The following is a 25,527-nucleotide window of genomic DNA, read 5'->3' as shown; positions in this document are numbered from 1 at the left end:
TGCAACGAAAACAAATAGACCTATAATCATATCTAGGTAGATTTCTAGTGGAAAATAAATACCCGTCTAGTAGAGATAAAAATTTTGAGTTGGCGATGCTGCCGTTATTAGTGCGAACGGTTGAATTTCCTATCTGATTCTGCTCGTCGACTCGTACAAATGGTCGTACGAGTGTGTACGAATTACTTGTAATAACACGACATAATTGTGCGGAGGTTTTTTTTTCATTATAATTACAACGGTTATAATTTATATACAGTGATGGGTATAAATAATGTTTATAAATTGCAACGTAACGCATGCGAATTAGGTTATAAAGACAACAATGTGTCATAAGGTGAACTTGATAAGTTTACGATAGTTTTCTATTGCTTATTTGTCCTATACTTATTTTATAAATATATATATATATATACAAGGCATATTTTATGCAGATCGTACCATTTTGTCAATTTGACAATTAATGTTTCTATTTATACACATATACAATCAATTGCAAAATGGTTACAAGAAGCGAACATATCACGAACAAGTGACAATGTTTACCATCTTTTTTCAGCATTATGTTATCGTATTCAAATGTTTTTGATTTAGCTATTTATTTTATTTGTAGCAGACTTCTTTACATCTTCAATGTGGCAGAAATTATTTGACGTTTTAATGTTATCGATGGAGACCAAAGTGACGAGTAAGACAAGCAGCTTGAAGGCACTCTTGCTGCGAGCGTGGAGGGAACGTTGGAGCGATTTACAATGGGGTATTAATATCAAAACTGTGAGTGATATTTATCTTTCTCTTCGCTTTTTCGATGTATGTTCTATTCTCTAAATTTTTCGGAGTAAAGTTTTGCTCGAAAAGTAGAGCGACTATGAAGTCACTTAAATTCAAGTTTTTTTTTTTTACTCATTTCTTAAGTGAATTCTTTACTCTGAATCGTCGAGTGAATATTTTAATCTGAAATTGAAGAGTGAATCCGATCAATCCATTGTCTTAAGAATGTATTTACTCTGATTGAAATGTTTGCTTATACGAAGAATCAGAATCCGTTCTAAGCTTAAACGAAACATTCACTCTTGTAATTTCAAGGTAGTAGTTTTTTCACTGTCGCAATTCCGGTAAAAATTTCGCTGCTTTTCACTTGTCTTACATGAGACATCCCTTCGAGAAATTTAAAGAATATACAATCCTTCTTTAATACAAGATGAATTCTCTCAGATTCTTCCAAGAGGGGTAAGCGGAGATGTATATAACTTAGCTGACTGTATATTACAACAAGCATTAGTGGGACCAGGACCTAATCAATTAGTATTATCTTATTTAAAACATTCGTTAAGCTCTCAGGTTTGTTTATTCTATATTCTTAATATATAAATAATACTTAATATATCAATATACAGAGTGTAAAAGTACCAAAACCCGAGAATATCTCTGAAGGTAACGAACAAAAAAGATAGTTTAAACACGAGATTTTTAGGGTTTAAAGATGAGCATTTGATGATGATCTTGGCGTAGAGGTCAAATTTAGAGGTCATTTCAAGAACAACTTGAAATTTTTTAGTGGGACCCCCTACTTTTGACTCCACGAGTGAAAAGAGCAGAAAATTCTATTTTCAGATATGCTATCGTGTTACGGAATTAAATTGACCTATAGGGGTGATTTCGAGGTCAAATCAATTTTTCAATGATAATTCTTTAAGAAAACAGTTTAGAGCAAAAATGTTAATACGAAATTAGCAGGGTTCAAAAAATGACATCTGATGATGACCTCGATCCCAGCATAAAGGTCAAATTTAGAGGTCATTTCAATGTCAAGCAAGACATATGAATGATTCAGCTGATGAAAGCAAGATAGATGCCAGCTAATGACTCAATTTTTACATAAAAAACAAGTTGACTTTCGTGTGACCATTAGAGGTCAGTGTGACTCCACATATCACCCCGTGTTTTAACATAAATTTTCCTGCTCTTTTCATTACTGGAGTCAAAAGTCATCGGATGCTCTACGAACCCTGCAAATTTCGTATTTAAACTTTCTTCTTTCGTTCGTTACCTTCCGAGATATTCTGTGGTGCCGGTACTTTTTGTACACCCTGTATGAGCTGCGTAACACCCTATGTATGTTGATGAATTAAGTTTCTAATCACCTTGCAGTTGGTGTCGTATGCCGCGGTATTGCAGCGAATAAGCAAATACGACGCTTTCCACAAGCCTCACTGCATCGTGAGTCTGCTGGAATTCTTAGAATCTATACAGGTCGGTATCACGTGTCGCGGTAAACCGGAGGAGGATCTTCTGGCGGCGGCGGTTCTCTCCATCGTTCACTGGCTCTTGCAATGTTACCTGCACACATTGTCGAAAGCACCGCAGAACAATCCTCTGACTCCCCATCCGAGCGAGCTCATGGACAAACCCGCCAGCATCTTGCAGCAGATGCTGAACTCGGATTTTCTGCGTGCGATGATGTATCTGGCTAAATACGACGACGAAGGTTTGTTGTGAGTGAGAGAGCGCGATACTTTCGAAGTATTCGCAAAAGAGAACTTGATGCGTACACGTGCAGTGTTTGCCGGTATCTAAATAAATGGTGTAAATAATCATCCGGATGAATAAATAGATCGTCTTTATCTTTATCTGGATGAAAGAAATTTAACATACATTTATCTTTATCTTAGATGGAAAACGTGTTATCTCACGTAGAAATGATCTGAAATGATGTTACGGTCCATATTCTGAACTCACTTTTTGATCAAATGAATGAGATAATATAGACCTATGCGTTAAGCCCGTATCAGACTAGGAATTGGAGATTAGATTTCAACGAATCGACAAATTTCGGTTTTGTGTGTTCCTTGGTCTGTTCTTTTCAGCTGCACCACTGAACTGGTGTGATAAATTAGAACGAGACAAAATGTACTTGCGTAGTTTTAACTTATTGCAGCAGTGCAACTAAAAAGAACAGAACATCTGTTTCAATTGATCAATCCACTTTCAGCCCGTATCGAACCATCGACTGTGAGTGAGCAGTCAATGATTATTGGTCTTTTTCGTTAAATCCTTAAATTTACAGCGATTACATTAACGAATTACTTAACCGTCGTGCAATTTTATCATTTGCATGATTTTTATTATAAATTTCTACAAAGCTTCTTATGAAATATCATCAAAAAATTATCTAGATAACTAGCCCCGCCTATCTTATCTTTCACCTAGATAAGTCAAAAGCAAAATCATCATCTCATCTAAGATGATTTTTTCTATTCAGCTATATATTTTATTTGCAGCAGACGATTATTTCGGATTTTCATCTCATTTTCATCTAGATGAGTCTGAAGTCATCTAAGGCAAACACCGTTTATACGGTTGCCTGTGCGTTTTCTCTTTCAGATTTGTACATAGAAGTCGTGAAGAAATGCTCGGAGATTGAGGCGCTGCTGAAGACCACCGCTCTGAAGTCCATGGTGCCGATAGAGGATTCCCTGAAGCAACTGTACGACCTGGAGATCGAGAGCTTCTGCCCCGAGAAGACCCGAATGGAGTCCATCACTCATTGCCTGCAGCCGCTCTTCGCCGTTCAGGTGCCGTTGAATCCCAGCACCGAGACGTCCGTGTTCGTCAACCAGCTGCTGATGATACAGAGACTGAAGAGTTACACGAACGCACGGCTCTACTGCGAGATCATTCGCGCCTGTCTGATGTGTCTGCACAATGTGACCGGGACGTTCAAGGAGTCGCAGTGGGGAGCCTTCACATTTCTGAAGGTGCCTCTGATATTGAAGGAACTGCACCAGGCTAATTTGAAAATCGGCAAGTAAATCCGAGAGAGATTTCTCGAGAGCGAGAAGTCGCGAGCCTATGAGTGTATCATCGTCTCTCAGTAGCCTCCCTTGTGTTCCGCAGGTGAGGAGAAGTACGAGTACTCGCAGGATATTCTCGACGCGTTCGAGCTGTTGCTCCAGTTCACGTCCTTACTCGACATAATGGACACTACGTGCTCGTGCAATTGCGTGGAGTGTCTGCTGAATGAACTGCAGAAGGTGAACCTCGTCACGGAGAAGCAGGCGAAGCATCTGAGCACCAGGAGGTAATGTAAAACACCCGACAAACAGGATCATCTTTGCCAAAGGGAAGCCCCTCGGAATTAATTTCTGCTGGGTTTAAAACGTTTGAGAATTTTTGCGATAAACTTCAAGCCGTTGCTTTTGTATTTTATTCCTTTTTTTAGCTGAAACTATCTTCTTCTTATCGTTTTATTTAGTTTTACTTATTTCGTTCATTTTCGTTTACTTTTTTACAACAATTCCACCGAATACGGATTGTTATGAGCAGGGAGGGAGTGACGGCGGCTCTGCAAAAGTTGGAGCCTTCGAGTACTCCGAAGTCGTCGATCCCGAAGGTGATTATTCGCGCGGAACCGACCTTAGCCGGGATTCTCAAGACGCTGAATGCCGATTACACGAAAATCCAGGAGGCATTGCTGAGTATGCTGCGTGAGGTCCTCACGGGCAACAGTTTCGAATTGATGCTCGCGGTGGCGACCGTGGAGGGCAAGTTGAAGACCTTCGTCACCAAGCTCATCAAATTTAACGAATGCAGCAGGCAAATCAATGAACCTGTGCCCGGTAAAACCGCGGTGACGCGAGCGATGCTGTTCGACATGTCATTTCTAATGCTGTGCTCGATAGTGCAAACGTATGGATCCGATGTAAGTTTCCCATTAATAATAATACAGATTTGCATATTGAGGGTCTCGAATCCCCCCCCCTTTTTTTTAATAAAGAGTCGTCTCCTATGTTTTTTTGATGCGCTGAATTCAAATCCAATTGTAGAATTTTCACATCACGTCGAGGATTTCGCGATGTTTTAACCCGAAAGTGCGAAAAACGCCGTTTTTTCAGCTTTTTGAATTGAGATAACAATGAACTGAAGCGAGATATATGTAAATTTCACCAACGAGATCATATTCAGCATGGAAAAATCTAATCCGAAAACCATGTATTTTTTCTGGAGAGGAAAAATATTTTTTATCTACACAAACAACAAACTTTCCCTAATGTCACGTTTTCGTTAAGGTCCGCCATATTAGATTTGAATATTTCTAATTTGCGATCTCGGATTTGTAATCAGCAACCCCAGAAACTTCAGGGTGCCCGTATTTTGTGAAAAATCGATCCGGAACGCTGGAAATATTTGATGTATCCGCGACGAAAACGCGATCGCATTAGGTCAAATTATTTATTCCTGCGGGGATAAAAAACATTTCTCGTCTCCAGGAAAATATATGATTTCCGATGGATTTTTTCATGCTGAATGCCGATCTTGTTGGTAGAATTAACGTGTCTCCTTCGTTTCATTGTTATTTCAGCTCGAAGGAACCTTTAAAAATGGCGTTTTCTCGCTTTGAGATTGAAATATTTCAAAATCCTCGAATATATTTTCTATTTCTCCCGTCTGGACGAAGATAAAGACGATCTATTTATTCATCCGGATGATTATTTACACCATTTATTTAGATACCGGCGAACCCCGTCGCGATGCATCACGCAGACAACAAACGTTGCTTTCAGGTTGTCCTGGAGGAAGGCGGGGACTCGTTTTTCGAGCAATGGGTGCGCGGTTGCATGCCGGAGCGGAATAAGCCGAAGTCGCCGCAGAAGATGCTGCAGAACGTCGATCCGGCGCGGGTGGACGCGCTGCTGGCGCAGATCAATTCGCCGGACCTCGACTTCAAGTCGAGCAATCTCAAGTGGCACCTCGCGTGCCAGTCGGCGATGGGCGCGGTGAAGGAGTTGCTGTGCGCGTGGGAAAGCGGCGTGCTGAGCGCCGGCGACGTCAAACGGGCTCTGGACGGTCTGCGCGCAGCGGCCTGCTGCCTGCCGGTCTGCGCCGCCGCGTGGTTGTGCGCCTACATGAGCATCGCCCAACATAACGCCCTCCTGAAACCCATGAACATGGTCCAGCACTTCCTCACGCCGCTACCCGGCGACGAGATGCAGGACAATCTTAAGGAAAGGTTCGCCACATTTCAGTAATCCGTGATGAATGGAATCAGCAATCGATGAGACTCTGGTTGATCCATGACTTGATACTTCTGGAAAAGTATGCGATTGGTTAATATCGGGGACCCGGAACCGAAATCGGAAACCGTGACGTTTCTTTCGATTTGCGGTTCTTTTCGGTGTTATTATTTCGGTTCTTATTCTGTGATTTGAAATGGTCGTTTTTTTTTTATTTCTTAACGAAATTCTAGTTTTCGCAAAAAAGCAGAACATTGATTGGTTATCGCGACAAATGGAAAATAAACTTCAAGCGTACGATATTGAACGGAAGAGGATTAATAGAAGGAGTAATGTGTTACAATTTCGGGATGAGTAGCTAAACAATCGTCCGGAATTGTACAAATTATCCTAACGGAACATGTGTATTTTGAGAATGTTCGGAGAATATCGAAATAGTTTCCTTATATTCTCAGAATCTACATAATTTACATATTTCGTTAGGAAGAGGTTACGAATAACGAGGGTAATATTATATATCCAAAAAAGTTAAGAGCGGAAGTTGGAAATGGTGAAGAAATGCCATCTACGTAGAGGAAGTAATATTATTACTTTTATAAATATTATTGTACGCGTTATGTGTGTGTGTGTGTGTGTGTGTGTGTGTGTATGTGTGTGTGTGTGTGTGTAATTTAATTCAATAAAAATTTCAGTAAAGAAACAAGTTTGAAGAATCGGAACTGAAAAGAACCGTAATTTAAACGGTACTTTCATCGTGCAGAAAACCGGAATCGAAACCGGAATCTTTATTAAATATTTTAGTGGACCGGAACGATATTTTCATTCAAAACATGCGAGAGATAATCTCGATGATGCTGTAATCCACCTTTATGCGAGAGTTTTATTAAGCAGCAGCGTATTTTGTCTCCCTTTTCCAGATCCAGCCTGATGTTCCAAATTATTCGGAAAATGCAATACGACGTACACCCGCCGACGCAGTCGAAGACAAAGGTGCTTTCAATGTCCAACAGGTATTACGTTCTGCTCCTCCGAATAATGAATGAATTTGCATCGTTTGCTTCTGTTGAATTTCCACCGTCCTCACCGGTCTCATTCTTCGCGTTAGTATCATATCGCATCAGCCGATATTGGAGCAATTGGAAGCCGTCTGGCAGAACATCAATCAGCGCGGATGGATAAACATACAAGCGACGCAGTCGTTGGAATCGCTACTAAACACCGGCGGTTCCCTCTGGTTCGTCACAAATATCGTCAAGGATGTGCTAAGGTACCGCTACCAGGAGGAACTCGACCGTGCCGTGGACCTAGCCTTCGCCATCTTTCATCTCGACATAGAAAACTGCACTCTGGACCTGATAAATCACATAATACCGCAGTACCTGCACAACTCCCTGCAGTAAGTCGCGTCGTATTGTTGTTATTGTCATCAAACTGGATTTACGTGAACTTAATATTAACTCTGAAATACTAACTCTTACTTTTAGCTTAATGTAAGAGTTTTAATCCTACGTTTTAGAAATGTGTAATGATTAAAGAAAGGAAAAGAAGACTTTTTAACAAGTGTTATATATATTTTTTCAAAATATAAAGTAAAAGTATNGGGGGGGGGGGGGGGAGGGTAAAAAGCAAAGAAGAAAAAGCGTGTAAAAATTATCTAGAAAAATTAACTCGGTTCGCACATTAGTGTTCTGGAATGAAAAGGAATAGCAAATAAGAACTTAGTCTTGATATTTCAAATTCTTTCTTATCGATATAAATGCTTGTAAAAGTGATTTAGGAACCACTTGATTGGCCGAGGAGCTACATTTACGGCATTTATTGATAAAAGAGAGTTCAGAATAGGGGCGCAATTATTAGCGCGCGAATTTAGTAGGCTAACATGAACGTCTGTTCGGAAAATGCAATATCGTCGGTGGAGCATTCATTTGTCGTTTCTTTTAACCGTTGAATTCGTCTTCGTAAGATCCGTATTCAACCACTATTGTGTAATGATTCCGCATGAATTTCAACATACATCGAATATCGATTCTGTTACAGAAGCGATGAACTCGTGGAGCCGCAGTCGTCCATCCTGGCGAAGCTGTGCGTGTATTGTATATTCTCCACTCTCGAATACATCAATTCGAATCCGTACCAGGGGAATAATCGGAAACGCGTGCGGCACGACCTCGACACGGACGAACTGGATACGCTCGGCATGCCGGCCAACAAACTCCTGAAACTCGGCGAGACCGGCGAGAACGTTCCCATATTCGGCTCGCAGAGCTCGCAAATGCCGGGCGGCACGAACAACGGAAAGAAGTCGTTCGTTCTGCGAGAGCCGCTCATGACAGCATTGAACAATCTGTTTATTATATTCGCCTTCCTCGTCGGCCGAGACAGCGAGGTGTCTCAGCAGACTCACTTCATACTTCAGTTCCTGCGGCTGACGGTGCAGTGCGGCAAGGAGAGGACTCGCGTTGTGCTGCAAGGGATGCCGCAAACGCTGGTGAGTCCTGGTCTGCAATAGGTGCTTTAAACTCATAAGCCTTTAACTCTTAGAAGCACGGTGGGAAGTATACTTGCCACCTTCTTTTCTCTTAGATTTTTTTGTCGATACAATTTTCATTACTATATTTGGATTGTTTCTCTTTTTTTTTTTTCTTATTTTCCTTGTATCTTAGGAATAGGTGGTGAATGTTAAAGAATCGGCAAAACAGGCATTTCGTTAACTGCAAAAGCGTTGTAAATAACCAAATGGAGAAAAATGTCTGTTTTTCTTTTTTTTTTTTCAAGGAAAATACATTTTCCAGCGACTTTCCCAAAATTTCAATTGTTAAAACTTATATATAGGGTTTTCTGAGGTCGCTGATTACGAATCTGATGTCGGAATTATAAAATTTTCAAAATCAGAGATGGCAGTCCAATATGGATCGAAATTGCGCCGAATCAAGGGATTCTATTCAAATGGTATCCAGGGGGTCTTTGCTGATTGCGAATTTGAGGTCGAAATTGAGAAATGATAAAATTCGAAATGTTGAATACAAAAATATTGGAGCAACGCGCAAAAACTCAATGTCAATGGCTTTCAGAGCTTCCAAGTACAATAAGTTATGAAACGCGATATTGCGAAAACGAATTAGAAGGATTGAAATGATGTCTACAGCATAGGCGAAATCTTGCTTATGCCGAATTTCTTAAAGAAAAATTTATTCATGAATAAAAGAAAATTGTGCTGATAATATACCGTCTTCTATCGTCAAAATCGAGCTGAAAAATAGACCCTTCGAAGATTTTCCAATTTTAATCTTGATTTCGTTAGTCCCAAAAACTCCGAAATACCAAATTTGAATTGATATTCCAAATTTTCTGCAATTATGACCAACCACATTGGATCCGTCATCCTGAATTTTGGCGAATTTTCCATTGACTGACTCAAGATTCGTAATCAGCGACCCCAAAAACTCGAGGATAAATTTGAAGTGATTTGGTCGGTTCGCTGCAACCTCCATATTAGATCCTCCATCTTAGATATAAGAAATTTTCCAATTTTGACCTCAGATTCGTGATCAGCGACCCCAAAAACCCCCGGGTATCAAATATGATAAAAAATAAGCGGGAAGAAAAATGTGTGCTTCAAAGGGTTAAGAAATTGGCCAATCACAGTCGAATATAAAAAGAATAATTAACTGTGATTGGTCAATATTTTAAGGCTTGAAATACCTATATTGTAGACCGAGACTGAAATAACGTTGAGCTAACCGAATAAATTTCTGCTTGGACGTGCTATATATAATGTATACGTGTATTTTCACACACACATACGTACACAGGTACCCTGTCTTCTGAAAGCACTACCCGAACTGTTCACGACGGACATTCTCCTGAGGTTTTACGACATTAGAACTGTGATGGGACGCAAGGCGACCGCACGCGACCTGTGCATGTTGCGGAATATCAATTTGAAGCCCACGAAGTAAATAAAATTTTTTCCGAAAGACGTTCGGCTTGTTGTGAATTATTTTTGTTGCAAATCCTCGAGCGAAACTACATGTTACTATCGCTCAAAAACTTGGGATCACTTTGGAGGACCAATAATACGCTAATAGGAGGATTTGAAGTAAGGCTATATTACAATGAAAGATCGTAGATCACATTATGGTTGATATATGGAGAAACGGAATTTGTGAGTGGTATAACAAATGTATAGAGAAAGAAAGTCGCAATCGTTACAATATATAAAATTCGCACTTTACACACCTTCCACTTTTCCATTCTTTTTTTTTTTTTACATATGTTCACTTAACGCGTGTATTAATACATAGAGGCTGTCCCGTAACTCGAATACGTGAAATCCATCAATATATTATATACTCTTTTGCAAATAACAAAATTAACAGTTCTATTCAGACCTCTGATTCCCATTTTTGATGTTACGAACGGAAAAATTAAAATATATTCAAAATTCTTACAAAATCTGCTGAAATAAAGGAAAAAGTTCATAAAATGAGACATTTCCGATTGATCGAGTAGATTTGTAAAAATTCTTCGGGAAAACTTTCCTGTACTCGAATAATCAATAGCCGTAAAATTAACGCGATTTTATCGATGAATCTAATTATATCGATGTATCAATTTTATGGTTAATTTTATCGATCATTAGAACAAAAGGAAAGTTTCCAGGCTGTTTCACAAATCTCTTCGATCGATATATCACAAAATTACTTTATTTATGTATTTTCTTTTACTTAGCGATTATATATGCGAGAATTTTAAGAATATACGTGTATCTTCTCGTCTTTGACTTCTCATTAATAAAGATTTACATCAGTAAGGAGACAGGAACTTTAAAATAAAAAATTCAGTGGGAATCTTCTGAAAAATGTCTTTTTTTTTTTATCAATTTGGTCCCATGGAAATGTCTCAAATCTACGGAAAGCTTCTCTTAATCACTTACAATCTTGAGATTAGTAATATTTGTATACTTTCGACAAAAAAGACTCACATATTCATCAGAGAATCATTAAAATTTTAGATGTGCGAGTTGTGGGACAACCTATATATCACGTATATAAAGGGTATCTCAGAGCCGAATACCCCCGCTTCATGAAAGTGCAGAATTCATTGAGTCGAACGAAAAGGTCCTATACCATTTTGCAAATAAGACGTAAAATTTCGAGTTATCAATGATTGGAAATAACCGTGTACAGAGACCTCTTTAATTAATAACTCGACAATTTGCAAAATGGTGATAGACTTTTTTGTTCCGAATAATCTAATCTATAAGTATATGACACTAACTATTGTATTTAACGACAAGTTCAAAGGGTCAAAGTTCAATACACCGATGCCTGTCGTTAGGTACAACAATTGTCATGTTAATTGCAGATCAGGCCACTCTGAATGAAAAAGTTCTTTACCATTTTGCAAATAACATGCGAATTTTGCGAGTTAATAATTAAAGAAGCTTCTATACATAACCATTTCGGATTATTCATAATTCGAAATTTTCGTGTTATTTGCAAAATGGTGTAGGACTTTTTTGTTAAACTCAATGAACTTTACACCCCCACGAAGCGGGAGTATTCGGCTCTGAGACAGCCTGTGTATGTATATATCATTTACAAATAATATCTATATCGCGCGTCTAACGTCTTCTATCAATTTTTATAATTATCCGAAAGCGCATATCGATGTACGTAACATATTAGACGAATGTTCCGAGTATAATTAGACTGTTAAAAATAAAATAGAAATTAGAACGAAGGTGAAAAACAGCCTAATAGTCCTCTTTTCCGCGCTCGTTGGTGATATAATTAGGCCATGCGGCATCGGGAAAACACAACGCTTGATCTTGCTGTGTTGTTACAACCACGGATGCCACGACGGGTCCATCCTGCACAGATTGTCGTGATTGTTGGCTGCGGTGACCAGTGTGCTGACTTTACTGTCGATGCCGTCGAAATTCGCCAGTGAATTCAATCGCGAGATGATCGCGGTGACCGCGTGCGTCACCATCTTTATCAGGAGCTCGCCTTGCAATTCGGCCGGTGTTCCCGAGTCGCTGTCCGGATCCTCCTGCCTTTTGTGCTCCGCGATCACTTCATCGCGCAGAATTGCGCGCAGTATAGCGTGCAGCTGGTACGAAGGCTGCACCAAGCAGCGAGCCGTCGCGATCGCGCTGGCAGTCAGGGGACCGGATACTCCTACAAACGATTGATTCGGTGTGAAATACTCGGTATTTGCCAGCATCAAGATAAAATTATCTAAATAATCATCCAGATGAACAAATAGATAATCTTTATCTTTATGGAAGAAATGCAAAATATATTCGTCTTCATCTCAGATGAAAAAGCATGTTATCTCATCTGAAAATTATCTGATCTATGTTATCTAAAAAAATTATCTGAAATGATGTTACGGTCCATATTCTGAATTAATCCAATTTGTCAAACTGACCTGTCGTCGTGATAAATTCGTATATGTTGGGTGTCAAACGGAAGGGCACCGGCCTATTTGCATCCAACTCTCCGATGTCGTCGATGTCGAATTTGAAGTAGGCAATATTGATCAGGCCCGAGTCCTGATGCATATACATCATGTCGGGATTGAGTCTCGTAAGGTGAAGCACATACTCGGCGAAACAGGTTAAAGATAGCTGTAGTGTAAACTGAGAACAAAAAAAAAATAACAAAATGAAGATACATGATGTAATTACGTAACTCGCACAAGGAATAAATGGATTTGCCAATTTCCCCGAGATTTCAACGAATAGTCGAATAGGTGATTCAATATGATATATTATAACAGCTTTAATGGATGTTAATGCAAAATAGTGAACCGAAAAAAAAAAAAAATATAACAGTTCCGATTTCGGTTCCGGACAAAAACACCGTTTCCATACAGTTTCCATGACGGTTTTCCGGTCCCGCTTCCGGGCCCCTGCTTGCAATATAATCCCTTATACTTACTTGTAGCCTCTGATAAAATTCCGAAGATCGTAGATCATCGAAAAAACGAGTAATTGCGCTCACCATTTTCCTGAACGTCCAGTAATCGGTGGCGCCGGGGAAGGTCTTCACCGCCCAGTCCTTGAGCATAGTCTTGGAGACCATCATGGTCTGCACCTCCTTCAGGATATCCCGCAGCACTTGGTGGCTCGCTTGAATCCCACGCGCCTGCACGGCGGCCAGTTTCTCGTAGTACCTCGCGATCGGCGCGTCGTGTTCCATGCCGAGTTTGGCGCAACCTTGCTTGAAGACGTCTAGAAGTGAGACCGCCGCTGGATTGTCCTCAACGAGCCTCATCTGTGGGGATACGGCAACCAGCCGCGGCACCGTGAAATGTAGAAATCTGCGCGAGGTCTCCTTCTGCTTGGCCAGGTAGTGGTTCAGCATTCGCAGCAGTTGCAACACGCGTTCCTCGCGCCTCGCGTCCCCCACGCTGGCGTCGTTCACCACCAGGTAAGGGTAGAGGCGGCCGTTGTGGCCGCGAATACGCAGCCTCCTGGCGGCTGTGTTGTGCCGCTGCACCACTTCAACGCGCGGCATGAATCGTGCTATTTTCACGGAATAATGAGAATGCTGAAAGGAATAAGTTCGAATGGAGGGATCAACAGAGATCAGTGGCTTCTTCTCCGTCTAAGCTCGAAATTGGCTGTCGTCGCGTTTGATTAAGATGTAAATAGGATAGATATATAGATGTAGATAAATATGTAAACTAGATATATAGATATAGATGGTTATGTAGATAAGAAAGATACACAAAAGAATGTATAGATATGAAAAGTTCGATATATAAGATAGATAAAAATGTAAAAAGATATATATAGATAATATAGATACATATGAGATAAACTTTGTTGAACGTAAATATTGAAACTCACATAAAGGGCGAATAAGAGCCAAATGCAGATATTAATGTAATAATTGTTGTATATAATATAAAATTTTAATCAAAGCGTAAACACACACACGCACACACACATACACGTGCAATCTCTAAAAGTCAAGAAACCAACCACAGTTGATTATTCTTGGACTATAATAATCTAATCGATCAATTAGCTTACTGCTTATGTCTTACTGCACACTTTACAAGTTTATTTGTTTTATTTATTTTATTAGAGTCTTTTTATTTGTTTATTTTTATTAAAATTTTATATTATACGTAATACTACCTCGCACCAATGTCTGCATTTGACTTTCATTTGACCTTTGCTCGGTTTTTATATTAGATTTACGTTTGGATCATAGAACATTCTAACATTTTTTTTCCCCCGAAAACATCATTGCATCACTTACTCGAGGTATCAGGAATTCGCCAGGTAATTCCACTTCGGCGGTTTTCAGGCTGAAGTTACTCAAAAAACGGCATTTCTCTTCTATCAAGAAAGACCTGTGGAATAACGTATGAATCTTCGGTCCGTGAGATGTTTCTGGAAAGGATATCGCATATCGCGAATGAATAAATAAGACCTGGGTAATTGTTTAGTTTTCTCCTCGAGGATCTTTATCCACTTCTTCAGCTTGCTGATCAAATTGTGAAGCAACCTTGCCCCTGGCACAGTAAAGTCGAAGTCGCTCGTAAATTGGCCCTTCATCTTGTGGAAGACGGGATCCTGTACGGTGTCCTGCGCTCTACGTGCCAAGGATTCCGAAGCCGCCGAATAGAATGAGGTGTTTTGCGAGGACGATATGTTCTCTGAAAAATCATAAATCGCAGTTTCTCTTCGAGTCAGATTCGCGATCCGCGATTCCGAAAACCGCCGAGTTCCAAATTTGATGAAAAATAAGCGGAAGGAAAAATGTGTGCTTTAAAGGGTTAAACAGTTCTAATTGCAGAGATTTATATCTCGTGACATTTATTCTTTCTAAAAAGATCCTTCTTTTTCTTTAAGAACACAGAAAAGAATCGGTTATTTTTTCGGGAAGAATTCATTAATCAATGGTATGCCGGGGGTGTATTGAAGATTAATTAAGAGAGCATATAAATGACTTTACCAATTCCTATGCCAAAAGTTGAAACCAATTTTTTGACGAAATTCAAGGTATGCGGAGTGATAGTAGCTTCACTAACTGCGCCTCGATTCTCAAATGCTAATGCGTAACACTTAGCTAGTCCTTGAGTCAGCTGTCTCAGTACTTCTTCATACCACGTTTCACGGAACCAGACCATCTGAAATACATATTCCAAATTAGTTTTTGCAGGGAAAATCATAAAATACAAACACGAGGGCGATTTAACGGGTTAAAAATAGTGAAAAGGTACACGGAGAAGATAAATTTTGCTGGAACAACAAATGTTTGTCAATATAGTGATAACAAAAACAATTTGTTTGGGCAGCAGGAAGATTTGTTAAGAGTATTAATTACTATTTGCTGGATATATGAACAATTAATAACTCGAAAAATACTTAAAGAAAACAAACTTTATTATAGTGTTTTGGAAAGCTCTTGACAGCAGCTGTTAGATTTTAGAGTCAAAAATAGGGTATTTCGCCAAAAAAAAAAAAAAACCGACGTGACCTGATCTTGGCTACGCTAGGTCGAACCGATCAATAAATCAATAAATAGATCATTTTAAACCCCACAACTTTCATATGAAAGATTTTTCTCAACATACTTTCCGAGATATTCTCATGCATACTTTCCGAGATATTCAGCTGTCCCGGAACATTGTGAATACCTTGTATATCTAATACGATATAAAAAATATAATACAATGTAATGAACAATTTAACAGATAAAATAATATTCAATCCGATTTTACATAATTTTTCAGAAAAAAATGTCAAACGTAGCGAGTGTGCAACGACACGCCGTTCAAGCTCACCTGATCGACTATACCTTCCAGAGAGCTCAGTACGGTCGGGTGGATGTCACGCTGCAGGTGCATAATTTTCGAACATCTCCACATGGGTGCGGTGGCGCGTACGGTGTGGCTCAAGACTTCCGACGTCGTGTGACAGGAATGCCCGTGTCCGTGGTGCGCCGGTACGTTGCCGGCTGAACGATCCTCCTGACTGCTCTCCTGAATCTTCACCGCGGTCAGCTCGTTGTTGTACCTCTCTCTTTGTTCAATCTTCAGGGTCAGGTAGAGGGTGCGGATCGAGAAGTAGACCGCTTGCGGGAACATGCGGCCGACCTGGCTGAGCAGGTTCAGAATGCCGTTGCCCTCGTGCCGCACGAGATACATCAGCAACTGCGGCACCCAAGGTAGCCATTGGATCGCCGGCACCCCCACCGTGTACTTCTCCAACGCTTCGATCAACAACGGCTTATTATCGTCGTCGTACGTGAGCAGCCAGATCACCTTGGCGATGTACTTCCTCGACTTGGTCTCGTTCTGATGCCGGGCGGCGTGCAGGAAGCACGTGATAGCCCCGATCCCGATGGAGGTCTGACGGGCGTCGCGCGAGAAGATCTGCTCGAGATAATCGCCCCACAGGGCCCAGGCCTTCACCAGAGTGTCGTGAAGCTGCACCGCCGTCGAGAAGGCCTTGTTCGCGTCGTCGGAACGGCCGAGCTGCGACAGAAGCAAACCCTTCAGGGCGTAGAATTCGGCGGTCATCTCCTTCGAGAAGTAACGCATGTCGGTGCACTCGATCACGTCCAGACCTTCCTGAAGCTCGTTCTGACCGCCCATCGTCGCCATCTGCATGTAACACTTGACGCGTTGTCGCACCTTTTGGAAGCAATCGATCATCGGCACGCTCGGGATCGTGTAGATCTTCGAGAGCGAGTCCAAACATACGCCGTACAGGTTCTGCTTCCGGGCGATCTTGCCGTAATGTATGATCGACTGCATGGACGCGTGAACGCCAAGGACCGAGTGGGTCGGCGCCGGATGCGGCTCCGGCTGAGACTCGTAATGATTCGCGATGAAGTTGTAATGCTGCTGCCTCCACGCGAAAATGTCGGACCAGTGGCTGAGATCGTCGGCTATGACCGGCAGACGATTGCGCCACGTCTTCACGATCGCCTTCATGTCGTGAAGAGAGGTCGCTCGGGCCAATATCAAGCCTTGATGAATCTGAGCAGCCTCCTGGAGCTCCATTATCTGTTGGGCAGCCTGCAGTAACGGTAAGTGAATGTGGCTCACTATCTGAGGGAGCTTCCGCCATTCTCGCATGCACAAGCCGGACGCTATCTCGACGTAACGCTCCACCGCGTTTATGTGCTGCTCTTCGCTGTTACATATGGCCAAGAAGCCGCGATACATGTTCACCTGGAAATAAATGCGAGCTATTAATCGGGACACGAAGAGTTCGTCGATACGCTCGAGTTATCACAGTCGAATTATAGAAGAAAAGTCAATTATGATTGGTCAGTTTCTTACGCCTGAAATTCTCATTGTAGACCCCGCTATAGATATTTTAAACCTTAAGAAATTGATCGATCACAATTAATTATTCTCTTCACATTCGACCGGTCAATTTCTTAAGGCTTAAAATACCTATCGTGGATCGACACTCGGCGAAGATAGAGCAAAAGTTTTAAAGGTAGGAAGAAATTCACTATTGCACGTATCCCACCTTCCAGGCCATTTCCTTCGGACAATTATGCTCGACCAGTGCGAGCATTTCCTTCATGACCGACCAATTGGAGATACGCCAGGAACTCTCCAAGGCGACGAAAGGATCGCGGAAATCCTTCGAAGTACCGTACTCCAGCAGCATGTCCCACTGATTCAGCTCCTTCGCGCAGCGCACCCACTGGTTCCCAATCATGATCACCTCCTTCTGGATCTTGTAGGGCGACGGACTCGACACCCAATCCTGCTGGTACTTGGTCATCACTACGTCATAAGCTCCCTGTGCCTGCTCGAAGAATCCCTGTTGCTGCAGCGTGATCGCGTGCAGGGTCTCCTTGTAGTAGGCGTGCTTCTGCCAGATGCCGGACCACATGTCCTCCTCGAGCAGCAACGAGTACATATCGGCGAGGGCGTCCATCGTTTCGTTGGGAACGTCATCCGGGGACTGTTCGAAGTCGTACAAGTCAGACTCGTGTCTGCCTTTCGCAGAGGCGCCGCCGTTCTCGGCGGCCATCTGCTCCAAGCCGAGGGTCATCCGGTGCCAGACGTTGTGCGACTTGCCGAGATACTTCATCAGGTACGGCTTCATCAGCACCGGCGGGTTGCAGTGCGACAACGCCTCGAGGAAGGTGCCGAGTGCGCTCGGGTGGCATTCCTTCTGCATCACGTGGGCGCCGCTGGCGACGAACGGCACCACTTCCGCCGTCACCACGTTCTGATGGTACTCGTCCAGGATGGCCCACAAGCGCGGGAACATGTCGAGCCAGACGCGTTCCGCCAGGCTGGTGTCCATGTGGCAGAGCTGCACGACCGCCAGCAGGAGCTGCTGCGTCTTGATCTTGCTCGTCCGCTCGATGAAGGCGCTCTGCCTGCCGATTATGTCCGTCAGCGTGCTCTGCGCTATCACGTCGTCGACGGTGCTGGTGAACTCGGCGATGGACGCGTTCGAGAGTTCCATCTCGAGGAAATCCGCCTCCGGCGGCTCGGCCGTAGTTACTTCCGAGGTGTCGATCGGCTCCTCCTTCACGGCGCACTGCGCCGTGAAGTCCTTGTGCTCCTTGCTGTCCTTGTCCGTTCCCATGTGAATGATCGAGGTGACGCTCGGCAGGAGGAGGTCCTGATTCGTCATCTGTATCCGCGTGACCGGATTGGCGGCCGACAGGATCAGCTCGATGCACTGTTTGATCCAATAATGCGGCCCGATGTTCTCCCAATTCTGCGTGCTGATGATGTAGAGGAGTCGGTCGAACAGCTGCTTGTTCATCGACGCGTCCAGAACGTCGAAGAACTTGGCCCGCACCTGCGGCTGGACGCAGCGCAGACCGGAGAGGAAGGCCTGTTCCAGCTTGTTGTTGAGATCCGTCGACTTCAGGCTCTCGTCCCGGTATATGTAGTTGATCAGCTCGAGGAACTGCCGGTTCAGCTCGAGGTCGTCCGGGAAACGTTTCTCCACGTACTGCATCATCTTGCAGAGGAGGATCGACTTCTCCCGCATACTCGGCGCCTGATTCATCGCGATCGTGCTCTTGTTCTTCATCCACTCCTCCAGCATCTTCGTGATCGCCTTCATCACCTTGATGTCCTGCGTCTTCTCGATCAGGCCGACCAGTATCGTGCCGATGAAAGACTTTCTCATTTCGGCGCCCATCACCACCACTCGATTCTTCACGAGATCCATGCTGAGAATCAGCAACTCGCTGCCGACCGGATTCGTCTCGGCCTGGGACGAGCTGTGCAGGTGTTCCTTCGCCATTCGGTGCAGCACTCGCATGAAAGGCGTGATCATACGGTCGATGTAGCTCGGATTGTTCGTGCAGGCCGCCTTCAGCATCATCAGCGTGCCGAAGAGCGAGCTGGGTTGGGCTGTGGCGGACTTCTCGTAAGTCGTCAGACCGTCCGCTATGAAACGACCCACGCTCGCGTACAACGTGTCCAGTTCCTCGTGTTTCGACGACACGTTCGACGACGTCGGCTCGGCCGGGAAGATCGTCATCAGCCGGGACAGCAAGCCGTGCACCAGACGTATGATCTTCGTGTTGCTGCTGGCGATACAGGCGCCGATGCCGCGTTGCAGCGGCTTGAAGCTCGCGAGTATCTGCTCGCGCTTCATCACCCCCAGCAAAAACGTCAGCACGTCCAGGGCGGTGCTGATGTTGCCGAAGTTCGGCTGGGCGTTGTCCACGCTCGCCAACACCTTGTCCAGCCAGGCTAACTTCAGGTCGCACGATTCCGTCCAGATGTCAGGCTTCAGGCCCATCTTCAGCAGATTGACGCACCGTTTCGACAGCAGCTCGCCGGGATTGCCGTGAATCGACGAGACGTCGTTCACCTGGCAGGCCAGACGCAGCAGGAAGTTGAGGATCGCGTCCGAGTGGATCCGGTCGATCGCCTTCATCGACTCGGTCTTGGAGGAAGCGAGAGGCATGCAGACGCCTGCGCCGCCGCCGGACGATGTTTGGGGTATCGCGCGTTTGTTGCTCGACGTCGCGTCGTCGCCGACCGCTGCTGTCACCGGCCGCTTGACGTTGCCCCCTGCGGCCGGTCTGCTGCCATCGGTAACCTCTATTTCGTCCTTGATCCTGTACAACTCCCACTTGATGATCACCTCCGCCAGCTCGACGGCCAGCTTCCTGTGTTCGATGGTGGCCGTTGGACTGAAGCCTAAACGCTGAATCGAATTCACTATGTGCTGAACCAGGTGATGCCTGACCGGATAGTAGACCTTGTAGTGCCTCACGACCAGCTGTAGGATGTGGAAGAGCTGCTGCATCGAGTGGCCCTCCTCCACGATGATCTTCTTCGTCCAGTGGGTCAACATCGTGTTGCCGTCCTCCATTCTGACCGGCATCGCCGGAGTGAGGATCTCCAGCGCTTGTCGCACTACGTTGCGAGCGTCCACCGCATGAGCCTTCAACAGACTGTGAAACACTTGCAACACAATGCGCTTGTGAATGGCGAACTTGGCGATGATGTGACTGAGAAGGAGGTGGCCGTGATACCTCGTGGTCGGGTCGACGCAGTTCTTGCCCAAGAGGCAGGGCCAGGCGAAGGTCATCAGTCGACGCAGCTTGTTGCCCTGCCGCTTGTTCGTGACGTCGTGTATGTGCTGGGACGCCTGCTCGACCAGCAGACACGAGAACTGCAGCAGGGAGATGCGCACGCAGTCGGCCGAGCCGAACGGATTGTCCGGGTCGATGATCTTGCTGATGAAGACCGAGACCACGTTCTCCGGGTTGTCCTGGTAAGGCATGGGAGCCCCGCCCACCAGCTTCGTACCTTCGCCTCTCTCGAAGCTCACCGCGAAGCAGGGGATTATGATGAGCTGCAGCACGTTCGCTTTGAGCTCCTGCGACAGATTGTTCGTGGGGAAGTGCTCGACGAAGCGGAAGAAGGCGTTCCGCTTCCACTCGACGGTGTACTCCTGCGCGACCGTGTTCTCCAGGAAGTCACGGAGGAACTGGAAGTCGGGGACGAAACGGTCGCAGGTGGCGCGCAGCAGCTGGAACAGCAGATCGACGTCGTTCGGCTGCTGGCGGAAGTAGTGCAGCAGAATCTTCACGATCAGCTTCGGCTCCTTCCAGTGATAATACTCCACGTTCTCGACCTTCTTGTGGAGGGTCTGGTAGTCGTCGTTGCACCAGATCTGCTTCAGGGCGCCCACCAGCTGGGTCTGCGTCGACAGCCACTGTTCGTCGAAGCGGATCAGCAGAGCGATGATCTTGATCGCCCGATATTGAAGCTCGCTCTTCTCCGGCGGGGTCAGGTTCGAGTTGGTCTGCGAATGGGCGAGCAGCATCGCCACGAGTCTTCCCGTACTGTTGTGCAAGATGTCGCGGATCGGCTTGCCGTCCTTGTGCTTGATGAGATACTCCAAGTACCGGCTCCACTGTTGATCCTTGATATTGTTGTCGTGAAGGAAGAGATTGAGCGTCTCCGCGGGATAACGCAGGAGGAACTTCATCAGCGGCACCCGGAACGGGCTGGACACTTCGACCAGCAGCGACTTCTCCGTGTGGAGCACCAGCCTGCAGAGGACGTCGATGAACTTCGGACTGGCCGCCGGGATCTCGTGAAATATCCCGATGATCGTGCTGATCTTCTGCTCGTTCTCGCCGGTCTTCACTATGCCCTTCTGCGCCTGGATCAGATTCTCCAGGAGTTTCTTCAGGTGTTGCAGCAACTGTTCGCAGAGGGTGATGCTGAAGGTGCTGGGGAAGAGCTGCGTCAGGTAGGACAGCCTCTTGACGCAATTCAGACTCAGATTCCTGTGATCGCCCAGTGTGAGCAGCATCGGCCGCATGGTCGTGTGCACCGACTCCATGTCGATCTGGAAGCCGGCGATGAAGGTCTGCATACACTCGAACGCGGCCTCCTGCAGCTCGCCGTTCGACTTCTCCAGCGCCTTGTAGAGCACCGTGAAGATCTTCTCGCGACAAGTCACGATGTAGTGGCTGGCGGCGAGCGCGCGCAGCGCCGACTTCCTCAACGGCATCAGATTTGTCACGGATTTGTAGCAGCAGAGCTTCTGCAAGGTCGCCTCGTCCGCCTCGCAGAGTCCCACGAGCTCCTGGAAGAAGACCTTGTGCTCGGCGACGGTGAGGTCGATGGTGAAGAGACGGGGGTTCAGAGCGGTGCAGAAGGTGGTGCCATCCATCAGGCCGATCTGCGCGTTCGCCGGCTGATGGCGCAGCAGGTGCTTCTTCGGCGGTATCATGTCGGCCAGCACCTCCTTGTGCGGCTCCATCACTTCGGTGACGGTCTTCCTCTGGATCTCGGCGAGCTGGCGCAACGACGTCATCGCCTGTTCCCGCACGATCGTGTGCGGCGACGTCACCTGCCTGACCAACTCGCGAGTCACGTCGTGGACGCCCTTGTTGCGGGCGTCCAGCAGTTCGGCGTTGCCCTCGCGTATGCCGGGGTCCAGGCAGATCCGGATCATCCGGTCCAGGCTGGTCTTCGCCATGTCGATCGCGCCGTTCGACACCTCGTCCGTCAGGTCCATCATTACGAAGATGAGCGCCCGCAGGAACATGAACTGATGGTCGAGCACCCACTTGATCGCCATCCGCTCGGTGAGGAACTTGATGCCGATGCAGCCGCCGAGTTTCGTGTACCAGGCGCGCTCGTAACACAGCATGCACATCCGGTCGGCCGCGTATTCGACGATCGGCAGCCGGCACGCCCGTTCCTTCGTCCCCAGGATCTTCGTCGCCGTGTCCAGCATCAGCATCAGCACCAGATACGCCATTCTGTGCAGGTCCTTCTCTTCGTGAGACAGTATCGAGGCGAGAGCGTCGATCAGCACCAGCGGATCCTGGCCCTGCGTGCGGACGTCGCGCTCCGTCCACGAGAAGAGCCCGGCCTGCTGGCCGATCGCGATCATCGTGTAGTGCCGGACGACGGAGACCACCATGCCGATCACCATCGGTCTCAGTTCCTTCGTTTCCGCAGCGATGAAGAGGCTCGTCACCGCGGTCTGTTGGACGTCGCGCGCCACCGTGTCCGGGCATTTGTACTGGCTGGAGGCGTGGCAAAAGCTGATCTCCCCTTCTTTGAAACTCGGATGTGTGAATAGTTTTTTCAATATGTTACCGTCGTCGTCAAGTCTCAGGGTCGCAGCCAGGTAGCAGTTCACGACCTCGCAGCACTGCTTGCGATAGTAGAGGTCGGTCGTGCTGGATTTCAACGCGACGTACGCCGTCTCGATCACCTTCTCCATGGGCAGGTCGATCGGGTAAGTCGGCCCCTGGAAGTAAACCACCACCGTCGGCGAATTCGTCTCGCGATCGTTGTACTGCAACTTCTGCGGCTCGATCATCATCTTGCGATTCCCTCCGCCGAACTTCCCGAGAACACGGAAGGCCACGTGAGCCTGGTCCGTGGAATTATGCAGGATCCTCCAGAGAGCCTGCATCAGGTCCGCACGGACCGGCTGTATGTGCTCGTAGAGGAAGTCGGGCTGCAGATTGTCGACGCATAGTTCCAAAGTGCGCAGACCTTGGCTGACGAGACAGTAACTGCCGTTCAAGGCGGACACCAGCGGGTCCATCAGCATCGGCAGGTAAGGCAGAAGAGAGCTCAGTCTGACCGGCACGGTCAGGCAGAGTTCGACGAACAGGTCCTTCATGTGCTGCCTGTGCAATCCGGACTGCAGCCTGTTCAGACCTTCCAGCATGTTCGGCAGCAGAGGTAGGAATTCCTGATAGAGCAGGTCGTGCGAGCCGCCGCCGATGGATCGGAAGAGCGCTCGCAGCAAGAGGAAGTAATTGTAAGGTTCTTTCGCGGACATAGCCAGCTCCATGGCTCGGTTGACCACTTGGTTCAGATGAGGGCGAAGCATGTGCTCGTTTTCCGCGGGGAAAAGCGATACGCTACCGAAGACGAGCTTGAACAGTCGCAGGTAGAGATTGCTCCGCTCCACGTTCGAGCCCATGTCGTTCATTCTCTCCAGCAAATATTGCACCAATATCGTGGCGAACCTCGACGATATGGTGGGGCTGGAAAGAAAGGCGCTGCCGATGATCTGCAGGGCGCTGTTCTTGAAGATCCTCTCGACCATGTAGTCCACCGACATGGAGAATATCTCCTGGAAGGTCTGCGGATTCATCTGCGTGAATATATTGCCGAACAGCTCCAGCACCTCTTTTTCCTCCCGGGACCTTATCGTCTGTGCCTGGGCTGGTCTGCCGGGTTGCGCGGGAGTCCCCACGATCGTCGAGCCGATCGTGTAAATGTCCAAGGCGGGCAACGCCCATTTGACCAGCTGAATGTAGATGAGAGTTTCCTTCGGATGTAACTGATTCGACACCTGTGACACCTCGGTGCTTCGGTTGTTGACGAAGTTCCCGGTGATGCCCTTCGCTCCGTGCACCAGACTCTTGACGAGATTCCGGTAATCGGCGACGTTGTAGCTCATCACTTGCCAGTTTGGGAAGCCGAACTTGGATTTCGCCGTCTCCTTGTCTTCGATCAGCTCAGTGGCCGTTTTCAGAGCGTCATCCGACGCTGAAGCGACGTCGGTCGTCGTGTTGGCTCGCAGCTGCTTCGTCTTGCTGCGCAGAATCGGTATGTAGATCTTGGAGAGGACCTTGAACTTGAGAACGAAGACCAGAAGGATGCGCATCAACAACTCCCGTCCCTGCGTGCTGTTCTCCGCGTCCGCCCGGTGACGCACCGTGTCTACGAGATTCATTAGCAGTTTGCAGGAAACCATTTGCACAGTCGTGGGTAGGCTCGGGTCGAGCAGATTCTTGCTGTACAGGTGCACGGCGTGAGACACGTCAGAGAGGGGCAACAGCATCCTAACGTGGTGGACCAGGTCGGCGAGAGTGGAGTAAGCCAACGGGCGGAGCGCCTCCTGAGTCGTCCAGCCGTGGCCGATGAAGATGTCCTCGTTGAAGAAGTATTCCATGTGTGGGATGAACTGGTTCCGCAGGTCCGTCGCGAGGATATGCCGCGACGCGATCACCAGTTCCTTTCGCAGATGAGCAACTTCCATGGGACACAACGTGAACAAGCCGAGGATGCCCTTCACCAACATCTGGCTGTGTTGGGTTATCACTTCTTGGTACACTCTGATCACGTAAGCTAGGAATGATAGGGTTTTGATCTGCGCCCCCATGAAGTCAACGAAGACTTCCTTGTTGAAGCCGGGTGAAGCGCGATGCTGAGGACTCGGCTGCAACGATATGGTCGTTATGACGATCGGAATGAAGTCCGACACGTCCTGAAGGACGTTTTGCTTGTACAGCTGGTTCATCAGCACCACGATTATCGGCAGTTCCTGAAGCACTTTCAACGACATCACCGCTTTCGGAATCAAGTTGTACTGAAAAAAAGGCCGATTTACTTCGACTTTTATTTTACACGCAGTGTGCTTAGGATTGTGTACAAAAAAAAAAACAATAGCGCTCAGAGAGGCGAAAAAAAAATCTGGTGCCATTATTTTTTATTTTTTTAATTTAATATTGTAAACAGCCTGCGAGGATTTTAATACTGG

At 46.2% G+C, this 25,527-nt stretch overlaps 2 protein-coding genes across 5 annotated transcripts in view; one reads left to right on the top strand and one right to left on the bottom strand.

Annotated features, from left to right (window-relative positions):
* Positions 1-118: 118 nt before the first annotated feature.
* Positions 119-9,993, top strand: LOC106749655 (mediator of RNA polymerase II transcription subunit 24). Of its 2 annotated transcripts, XM_014629327.1 has the most exons (12): positions 119-337; positions 617-774; positions 1,216-1,341; positions 2,152-2,488; positions 3,385-3,804; positions 3,898-4,081; positions 4,327-4,702; positions 5,565-6,010; positions 6,932-7,024; positions 7,120-7,410; positions 8,052-8,502; positions 9,827-9,973. In XM_014629327.1, exons 2-12 carry the CDS (start codon positions 634-636, stop codon positions 9,971-9,973), a joined length of 3,012 nt encoding a protein of 1,003 aa, XP_014484813.1. In that variant the 5' UTR covers positions 119-337; positions 617-633. The 2 variants fall into 2 exon arrangements, with proteins under 2 accessions (XP_014484813.1, XP_014484814.1); XM_014629328.1 differs by lacking the exon at positions 119-337 and having other exon boundaries at positions 634-774; positions 9,827-9,993.
* A 108-nt stretch (positions 9,994-10,101) lies between these two features.
* The window catches only part of LOC106749654 (transformation/transcription domain-associated protein), a 35,283-nt gene continuing 19,857 nt past the window's right edge, over positions 10,102-25,527 (bottom strand). For 2 of the 3 annotated variants that reach the window (XM_014629325.1, XM_014629324.1), the window contains 8 exons: positions 17,530-25,356; positions 15,828-17,222; positions 14,996-15,170; positions 14,471-14,696; positions 14,297-14,390; positions 13,028-13,576; positions 12,453-12,663; positions 11,859-12,199 (listed from right to left, as the gene is read on the bottom strand). In XM_014629325.1, coding sequence (XP_014484811.1) covers positions 11,859-12,199; positions 12,453-12,663; positions 13,028-13,576; positions 14,297-14,390; positions 14,471-14,696; positions 14,996-15,170; positions 15,828-17,222; positions 17,530-25,356 — 10,818 coding nt within the window. Of the gene's footprint in view, positions 12,200-12,452; positions 12,664-13,027; positions 13,577-14,296; positions 14,391-14,470; positions 14,697-14,995; positions 15,171-15,827; positions 17,223-17,529; positions 25,357-25,527 lie in introns of all 3 variants that reach the window. The other variant, XM_014629326.1, reaches the window with a different exon arrangement.

Source organism: Dinoponera quadriceps, unplaced genomic scaffold (assembly GCF_001313825.1).
Source record: "Dinoponera quadriceps isolate SergipeBrazil2010 unplaced genomic scaffold, ASM131382v1 scaffold3773, whole genome shotgun sequence".
Taxonomy (NCBI): Eukaryota; Metazoa; Arthropoda; class Insecta; order Hymenoptera; family Formicidae; genus Dinoponera; species Dinoponera quadriceps.
This window is presented reverse-complemented; position numbering and strand designations above follow the sequence as displayed.